The sequence below is a fragment of the Orbicella faveolata genome, unplaced genomic scaffold (genome assembly GCF_042242905.1).
Source record: "Orbicella faveolata isolate gen_17 unplaced genomic scaffold, um_ofav_v1 contig_46, whole genome shotgun sequence".
NCBI classification, from domain to species: domain Eukaryota; kingdom Metazoa; phylum Cnidaria; class Anthozoa; order Scleractinia; family Merulinidae; genus Orbicella; species Orbicella faveolata.
Window position 1 is genome coordinate 23,942,501 of NW_028301576.1, and position 10,143 is coordinate 23,952,643.

Sequence of the window (10,143 nt, forward strand, 5' to 3'; positions counted from 1 at the left end):
TTTGGCTTTGGTGCGTTTGCTGCTTAAACTGCTTTTTGCTACTCGTGCAGCGAGCGTCTGCCTGTACTTTCGACCATCTGTTTCTTCAATTGCTTAGCTTGTGTTTGGGTGTTTGTTTGTTTTGCACTCGTTCAGTTTGTCTAAACATTTCAAATGTTTAGACAACTGAATGAACGGCAGAGGCTCTGCCGTTCATTCAGTTGTTATTTTTTGTGCAGGGGACATTCGTCTCTTATTTAAACTCCTATTAAAGTTTCGAAATGTATTAAAACATTTGCGCACAACAAATTCATTATTATTATTATTATTATTATTATTATTATTATTATTATAATAAAACATACCGAGAGCCGAAGCTCCCTTGCTTGTAATCAAAATATCAAAGAAGACATCCCCACAGCGTTGGAGTTTTTTCTTTGCTTTGAAACCAAACGAAACGAAACGACGGGCGCTTACCATTCGACCAAAAATTCCGAAATTTTCGAAACGGGGTCAAATGGTACGGAAATTTCCTAGGAAAAGTTCCAGAAAGTCCGGAAATTGTTGAATTTCCGAAAAGCGAACCATTCAACCGAAAATTCAGGAAATTCCGGGGTGAAAATCAAATGGAACGGAAATTTCCAGAAAAAAGTTTTCGAAAATTTGGGTATACCTCAAGAGCTTGTCCTCTTTTTCAGAAATTATGTAAATTCGCAATTTTCTGTTCAGCGCTAGTTCTTTTGGCCGCGATCACCACGATCATCCCAGACAAAGATGACGGCGACGTGAATTCGAAAATGGCTCAATATTTTACTTGCCACTTGTCGGTCGATAAATACTAACTTAAATTCGTCAAGAAAGCGTTTAATTTCAACAAAAATAAAGCCCCCGTATGTACTTGTTTGTTTTGGATAGGTTAGTTAAGAAATGTACAAAAACTCATAACTCGTGCAGAGCCCTTGTACGACTCATTAAAACCTTCGTTCTGCGACATTTTCGCTGCGTTGTGGTTTGTATAAGGTCCCTGCCGTCATGGGCTACGAAAAATCACTGTGTCGACGTATCAGTGCTCTGTATGCTTCTATATTTGCTATTTAAACCTCGAAGTCTTTGAAAAATTTAAAGCGAACAAAAGTATGAGGGCGCTTTCCACTCTGGTGCAGCCACCGGAAAAGTCTGTTCCATTCGCCCTAGAAAATTTCCGGAAATTCATACCGAAATGTTTGGTCGAATGGAAAGTCCAGACCGAGATCCAAATATTTTCCCGTCCGGTCTGACCTTGCTTAGTCAATAAGCGTTTTATTATATGACCACTGAGTGTTGAAAATTTTGAAAATTCTGTTCGAACCTAACATCCGACGGCCGCGCGCGGAACAACTACAAAAAAGATTCGGCTACAATAATTAAAAGCTTTATTTATTCGCGTTGAACAAGAAATTCACAATTTATCGAAAAACACGACTCATTTTCTCAGTTTTGGTTTTCAATGTAAGTTTACAATTACAATCCGTGCCAATGAGATTGGCCAACGTGTCTAAAAAAGCCAACGGAAAGTTGACATAAAGCTGTCAAAAACATGTCAAAACCGCTTCGCTTCACGCTTCACTGAAATTGTTCACAAACCTTCAATGAAATGTCGGCGTCATTTGTCGACCTCTTGGATTCTCTTGAAGAAGGGAAAACCAACTACTGAATATTAATGACACCGATGCTACCTCCCGCAATCATTGCCTGGGTTTACTGACTTTTCTGGCTTTGCTGTGTAGTGGAAATTACACTATTAAACAGGAGCAAGCGAGTTTTGTTATCTGAATGAACTGTAGGTAATGAACTTGTCTTCGTACTCACTTTTGTCTCTACAAATAACACTGCTGTAGAAACTGCAGAGCAATTTATCCTACTGTACACAAGTTATGTTTGTGATTTCTCTGGTTTAATCAATTTCTCCCAGAAGCTCTTGAAACTTGAAGGAAACATTTATATCGTACGTTGTTTTCTTCACGTTGTTTTCATGCTTTTGACCCACGGTGAATTCTTTGATGCTTTCCACTGAAAGAAGTTTCGCCTCAAGACTGTTTGCTTGTTCCAAAGGTTAATTATCGGACAGTTCATCCGGAAAAGTTCTTTTCTTGACAACCTGTTTGCTTGTTGCTAGCTTCTGAGAGGTCCTGAGAAAGGTGTGAACTTCTTCATTTGTGAGGAGTGTTGACTTTCTTTCTTTGCTTTCGGAGTGAGTTGGCGACTGAAGTAGTTCTGTATCGGACAGTTTGTCTGGATAGTAAAATTCGCTCTCAGAATGTTCACTCTCTTCACTCATTTTGAAGAGAAACTTTTGCAGCAACAAAATTGTTTTTGTCATTAACTCGCATCGATTTCTACAAGTGTCTAGTAGGGCCGTACGTGTTTTTCCGGCCCTATCAATTCGACGCGTAAGGCCTTCATACGGGACCTTTTTTCTTATGGTTTTCCAAGGAAATTGCGCGCGGGGCCGTACGGGTCATATGATAAGCTTGATTATTTTCCTCCAGGTGGGAGGATGGGGGAGGGGGCGAATGGTCTTTCGAAAAAAAACAGTAGTCTCACAAAATTTTGGTCGAATTTATCGGATATCGCAGTCTCCTTTTTTAGGGGTTTAATGCGCTTCGTACTCTCAATTACTGTATCCAAAGCTAAGAAGGTCTGGAAGTCCCGATTTGTTTGTTTTTGTAAATGACGTTTGAATGTCTAAGAGTCTGAAGTTCTCATGCTCGCATTTAAATCACTTAAATCGCGCGTTGTCTCAATTTGAAAAAGTCAAAAGGTTTCGGGATCACAAAGGAAAAAGCTAGTCTCGCATTCTCCTAAAGTCTGACATTTACAGTGCACTGCGTGGTTGTCTAGTTGAAGCGTCAATTTCTTTCTCAGCCTCAGAGTATCGCTTTTTACCAACCACAATAGTAATAATATTTGCATTTGCACAGCTAGCCTCCAATAATTAATTGTTTAAAAAGTTGGACCATTTTTTGTTAAAAGAAAGTAGTTTATTTGTCGTAATCGCAATGTATTTTTCTAATTCAATTTTTCGTTAACAAGGGTTTCAAAATCTGTGAACTGGGGTCTTTTTCATCATTTGCTGCGTTATAATGTAAAGAAAATATTTTCCAATTATGATCAAGTGATTTAGGGTTAAATTGGACGATGTGTATCTTAAAACACCATATATAATTTCGTTCTGCTTAAAACATTGTTTCCTCCACATGTAGCGTTGTACCCCTTTGCAAATGTATTCCAAAAGGATTTAGCAATCGGACATTCCACAAATAAATGGAGTGGTGTTTCGGTTGTTAATGTCATGGCAATAAGGACAATCTGGTTGCTGTTTCTTTTTCATCTTGTGCATAATTTTATTTGTATACAGAATATTATGAACTATTTATTTATATTGAAAAACGGATAATTTTACCTCACTCGTGACATGAAAAGGAAGTGAGTAGATTTTTTGTCTTTCTTGAAAGATTAAGCCACATTCAATGAGTCCTCTCTCTGCAGTTGGAGGAGAGGGAAGTGCTGGTGATTGAGTAAAGTATTGTAAATTGTTTTGCATGTGAGCTTTTCGATTGCAAGTGGTACGTATACGGTAGAAGACATTCCTACTTTAGCATAGGTCTCCATTCCTGTGGTATTGCAGATAGAAGATTGTAATACTGTAGAAAATTACTCTTGACGTTGCATTTCTGCATGAAGGTCGTAAAAATCATCAAGGTGTTGCTTTCGTTCTCGAAAAGGCACGAGAGATTTTCAATGCCGACTTTTTTCCAACCAGGGAAAAAAACAGATGACTTGTTTAGTCGAATAAACTGACTGTTCCATATTATTTGATTTAACACGTCTCCTTTTGTTTTCGGGTTAGTGCTATTAATTTTCTGCCAGTGGGAAATTAGATCTCGATAGAATTTTGGTAAGTTTTCATTTAGGGGTAAATATTGAATGTTATAGCTACACCGCAAGAGAAGGTTGCTGCCTACATTGGAAAGTAAGGATAGTGGGATAAATTTCCACGGTCTTTTATCGTTAGCGCATAAACGCTTTACTCAGACTATCTTTAACGCTTTATCAAATAATATAAAATCTAACATATTAAGTCCTCCCTCCTTCTTACTTTTGATTATAGTCGTTTTTTTTTTTTTTGAGTTTTGGATTCTTGTACTTCCATATGTAATCGGATATTATGTTATTTACTTTAGCAGTAAACCCTTTTGGAGTGTCTAACACGCTGCAGATAAAAGTTTGTTCGGATATTGCCAACGTTTTGTCTATATTTACTCTTCCATATATAGATATGTCTCGAGACGACCAAATGTTCAGCGTCTTTTTAAGTTTAGGCAACTTTTCAAAGACGTTTCTTTTAGTGGCAAGTTCTTCATCATATGAAAAATATACACCCAAGGCGTAGACAGGCTCATCACTTAATTTTAGATTTAGAATGGCATCTTTTCTCTGATGCAATGATCCCAGCCAAAGTATTTCTGATTTAGATTGATTTATTCGGAGACCAGAACAGGTTTCAAATTGTTGCAGCAGATCAAAGAGCCTTTGAACAGACCGAACATCTTTAACAAAAACAGTTTTGTCATCGGCGTACTGGGTTATTTTTATAGATATATTTGGATCAATTTGAATACCGTCTATTTCCCTAGAGCGTTTAACTGCATTGCTTAAAATTTCTACACCAATAACAAACATGATCCCAGAGAGTTGGCAGTCCTGCCTGACACCTCTGCTTAGATTAAAACGTTTGGTGGCAAAGCCATTGTTCAAAACACAACTCGATATGTTATTATACAAGACTGTGAACCATTGTCGTGATTAAGGACCAAAGTTAAAAGCTTCAAGGCATTTTTGAAGGTAACACCATTCAATAGAATCGAAAGCTTTTTCAAAATCAAGAAAGACCGCTATGCATGGAATGTTTTTCTTTTTCTGTCGCTAATGCCGAAGAATTTGATGTTATTTCCACTATTGAAGCATTCTTGTTTGACAACCCTGCGCTCCAGCTCCTCTAGTTTGACTATCTTGTCGGTTGTTACTTTCAGCGTCGCCGCGGTCACGCTGGCTTGCTCCTTCAAATCTTCAACTACTGCTTGTGTTGACTCGAGACTCTCCTTAAGCCCTTCCTTTTCCTTTTCGAGCTTTGCTGCTTGGATCTTCAAGCTTGTATTTCGGTAGCACAGATAGTAATTTATCGAGCTTGCCTTGTATGTCGTTCAGCTTCGTGTTGCACATCACGCAGTCATGCTCGTGTTGCACGCCATCACTAAGGGCTTCGTCATCAGTCTGAGATCCTTGTCCTCGCATTCTTTTTTTTCTTTGGGATTCACTTTTCCTTGCAGGCTTCTCGTTTGATTTATCACCCTCTTCGTGGTTTATTACGTTATCCGCCTCTGTAGGCATCCTGATTTTTATCGAGAAGAAGGCGGAGCTTCAGAGAACACGTCAGCCATCTTTGACTCTATCCTGAAATGTTGCAAACGGGCCATGAACACTTATATTTATGCCTCAGCATGCAGATCTTAACTGGATAGTCAACATGGGGCGAGCATGGGTGCGGCATGATGTGTCAACGAGCGATATGTTCGGGTAGTGGATATAACGTTTGCTCGAAGAATAGTCTCTTCAAAACTGGGATCAGAACAGGCCTGTGCAAATTGCCAGTGCAAATTATACATCGAAATTGAAATTGAATGAAACCATTACAAGCGATTGCCGGCGCATTTGAAAACTGAAAAACAAACAAAACAAATAAGTTTTAAGCCTATCTTACCGACACACTTCGCGTTCTTCGCTAGGGCTGTACCCTTCGTTCCCCGTCCCCATCGAACTGAAGTTTTCTTTTCACCATAGTGCCTTTAAGTAAATTAACCGCTCGAGCAATTTGTTTTTGTCTTATCTTTTTAATTTTGCCAAACGACGAAACGTGATAAAACGTGTCACGAACTTCAGCTATCAATCTTCATGGGCTGTGTTTCAGGTGTTTCTCTGTGTACCTCTTTTTTTGCTTTCACCCAACGTTTCCTCTCCAACACATTCTGTACGAAAGCTGCCCCCAAAAATGAATAAACAACTTCTGCTAGCCGCTTAAATTAATTGTGGGACTCTGTGAGGAAAACTACTATCGTTGTTATGAGATTTTTCTCGGTCGCTGTGAGTGGAAGTGACGCAAACTTAACGCTGAAACGAGGAAGTAACCAAGGGAGATGAATTCCAAATAAATGGAAGCAAATTATTAAGAAGAAAAAACTTTTGGCCACGAGCTTTAAGGCGGCGCTTAAAAAGCAGGAGAAAATACACCGCAGACGCCACATTGTTTGCATTGCTAAGTGGGCTTTTGTGGCTTTTTATAGCTCGCGCGCGCTATTAGAATTCAGTCTACGTGCGCCATAAAACTATTTCGAGCCACCTTAAAGCAACAGTACATAAGAACAAAAAGGAAGTAAGACAAATTAGTTTCCAACCCACTCACATCACTTCATTTCGCTTGATTACATTTTATTTCATTAAATTTGTAGGGGATTCTTCCCTAGGAAATTTCAAGCAAAGACTCACAACATTGTACAATGGCGTCGAGACATTTGTGCTTTTCATCGGGCATGCGCGCAGCGGTCATAGTCTCATCGGGGCCTTTTCAGATGCTCATCCAGAGCTTATATTATTCCACACGAATGGAACCTTATAGGTAAATGAGATCACTACAAACACATAAGTAGTGGTCATCATGGCAGTGAGGTAAAGACCCGTCTCTTCTTTGATTTTCATTCTCTTTCACGTTCTCAAGCCATGTTAGGAAACCGCGCGGCTTCCGTCTCCAAAAGGCGACCACTATTCTTAATATGTGCCAGGACAGTGGCAGGGAACGTACAGAGGTAAAATACTAGCTACGCGAAGAAATTAAACATTTAATTCATGCGATGCAAAAAACATTGTGGCATGATGGGATAAGCCCTGGCTTACATAGCTTAGGAAGGCATTTTTGCTGGATTTATTTTGGGTACAGATGTTGAGTCTGCGGTTTTCGGTGAGTGCAAGAACAGCGTAGGGTAATGATAGGCCTCTCTAAAGAAAACGAAGTGAGACACAAGATCTACACCCGCTGAATGAAAAGCGCAGTATCTGAATATACTGTACCCGAAAAAAAGTGAAGTAATATAGAGAAAGCTTTATATCTAAAAGTTGTGTGTGGCTGAACGTTTCGAGGGGCTTACTTGACATTGCCATGACAACCGCATTTTCACATGCATTCAAACTTTTCCCTTTTGACAGAGTCCTTCATCGTTGCAGTTTTCTCGAGCAACTTTGGAAAAATCGCACCATTAAACATTATGGTGTAATTTTGGGATGATTTCCCATTTTTACGCTATTTTCGGACTTTCCGTCTGAGAAAGATGATTTAATGGAATGAATGATGTCATATATATAACGTCATGGCCAACAAAAATTGATTTATTCTGTAGAGCAGGCCAAGTTTTATTGCAACAATAACCCAGGCTAGCCGCGGGTATGATTTCTGGTGTACATTCGGGGGTTAAAAAGTTAACATAGATTTCGGCTTGGATCTGCATCAAATGGCTCTTACATGCTACATGCGGTATGGTTTCTTTCTTATGTGTAAATTGGATGTAAAAAAAGCTTGTGATTGTTGTTGTTGTTTCTGTCGTTGTTGGATTAACAGAGCAGTTGATCTTGCTGTTTTGGTATCTCACACAGGTTATCGGTGACAAGAAAGCATCAACAACTAGCCGGATGCTAAGAAACCCCCAACTACTGGACGAGATACAAACAGCTCTGAAAACCCAACTGAAATTCATTCACGTGATCAGGAACCCATTTGATAACATTGCCACGAAGTTGCTGAGGAACCTTGACGCAAGGGGCATGGTTCGACACAAACAGAACTTCAAAGTAGGTTTGAAACTGTATTCTAACATTTTACTTGTGAAATCCCTTAACATGAAAATTATAGGGCATCAACGGGCTCCAGAAAGCAGGAGCCTGTTTGTTCTAAACTCCTGTCGCAGAGTCTTAATTCCGACCCGTTCCCTTTGATGAACTCAACAAAATTGCAATGTTGGAATGTCTGGCCAAGGTTCTTAATCGAACCCACAAGATTTGTTTGCAAGATTATAATTTGTAAGATGCAAACAACAACCCAAGTAACCATTTACGTTCTAAAGTCGGCTCGTTCGTAGTTTACGTTGAGTGTTGTACTACTAACGTAGCTGGTAGACTAGTTCCCAATTACACTCCTTGGTCAAGGCATATGGCAAGAACACAAAATGTACAAGAGTCGTTTAGAGGTGATGGCAGAATTTTTGAGGGTGTGGCTTCTGACTTGGAGTGCGATATTCTGAAACCTAATCACCAAACTGACAGATCTTTCTGCCGACCATTATGATTTCAAATGGAAAATAATGCTATCCAACATTTCTTGTCTTCTTTTGGCCATATATTGATAAATCAGGTAAGGGGAAAGCGGAGGCGTGTAGGTCCTCCGGCCTTGCCACTGGAATTAGATCTGTTTTTCATGGTCCTGAATTCAGGTCCTCCACGTCTTGATAAAATAGCCAACTGTCTGGGATTTTGCGCAAGTTTCAATTCTATCCACAATATTTTATTTTTATAGTATCCCTGATGAGGATGGCACTGCTAAAATAAAGTGATTTACTTAAACCAAATGACACATCACTCAAGGAGTAAAGTATCAAACACAGTATAGCTACAGCGGGTTTTTCATAGTGTAGACATTTGTCCTCTTCATGTGTGCAAGTGCTCTTCAGTGATTGGGCAGGTACAAAAAGGTTAAAAAAACATATCTATTGGGCTAGTTTACCATAATGCCATGCCTAGATGTATTATTATATATGACTGCCTCAGTCCTCTGTTACGTGTGCTATGATTTATTTTTCTATCAGCCTGTCTGATCGAAAACACAGGGGTATTCAGACAATGCCATCTTTGATTTTGTCTTACAGGCAAACAATTCAACTTTACTGGACGAGCTCGTAACTAATTATCTTGATAACGTCGAGTCCGCCCAAACACTACACCAGTATGGCAAATATGAAGTGCTGGATATCTACAGTCACGAGGTTGTCTCTAAACCGAAGCAAAATTTGCAGAAGTTGTGCGATTTTCTTTAAGTGACCGGCGATGAAGACTACCTTGACGCTTCCTCAGAGTTACTGTTTCCTAAACCGTCGTTTACCAGGCACTCCTTGTATGGCCTAACAAGCAGAAAAGCAGAGTTTCACATTTAATGAGAAAATATACGTTGATGACACCGTTTACATTTGATAGTAATTGAGCAAGGAGAGTTATTGATCAGAAATGATAATATGACTAAAAGTAGAAATCATTTCTAAAATACATAAAATGTTTTCAAATTAATGACTAGCTAACAGTAGCAGTTATTTCTTAAATACATAAAATGCTTTCAAATTAGTATAGGTAATCATACAGTTTCGAGTTCAATTTGGAATTAATTTGCACGAGTGAGTTTTTCAAAAAGCTGAAATAGCACGAGCCGCTTCGGCGAGTGCAATTTCAGCTCACAAGTGCAAATTAATTCCAAATTGAACGGAAAAAACCGTATGATTACTTATTAATAATATAAACATGAAAAAATTTGCGTGGAGGAGGTCCACTTTTCTCATTCGAGAAAACCTTTCAAAGTTTCCGCACAAAATTTTCCTCATCATTTTACGTCATATCATTGGCTTTGAACATTTCCTATTGTCTTTCAGCCAATCATAATCCAGATTTACGATGTGTTATTTGCACTGCTGTTACACTTTTTGCACTGGCGTTACACTTGAACTGCACTACTCTCAGCCAATCAGAATCGAGTAATTTTTTCATATATATTACTATGTTCGATATTAGGATAATGTCTGAGTGCCTCAGTTCGCCCAAGATCTCCTTCGATATTTCTTGTTAAGGAATCTTTGATCGCAAAACGTGTTTAGAAGAAGAAATAAGTAACAAGCAGTTGTCACGAGTGATTAGCAAACAATGTATAACAAAATCTGCCTATAACTTTCAAGTCAATGAACAGAGGTCCTGGTTCTATTCAAACTGGGTGTCATTGTATTCGTGGGCAATTCATGTGACTGGAGCATAATTAACTGGATA

The 10,143-nt window shown here is 38.9% G+C and overlaps 1 protein-coding gene and 1 pseudogene across 1 annotated transcript in view; one reads left to right on the forward strand and one right to left on the reverse strand.

The window, feature by feature from the left end:
- Positions 1 to 2,296, reverse strand: part of LOC149098999 (uncharacterized) — a 7,382-nt gene extending 5,086 nt beyond the window's left edge. Inside the window, exon 1 of the mRNA XM_089276742.1 lies at positions 2,117 to 2,296. Coding sequence (XP_089132868.1) covers positions 2,117 to 2,296 — 180 coding nt within the window. The remainder of the gene's footprint in view (positions 1 to 2,116) is intronic.
- Positions 2,297 to 5,556: 3,260 nt separating this feature from the next.
- LOC149099000 (uncharacterized) lies at positions 5,557 to 9,316 on the forward strand (annotated as a pseudogene).
- The last annotated feature ends 827 nt before the right edge of the window (positions 9,317 to 10,143 follow it).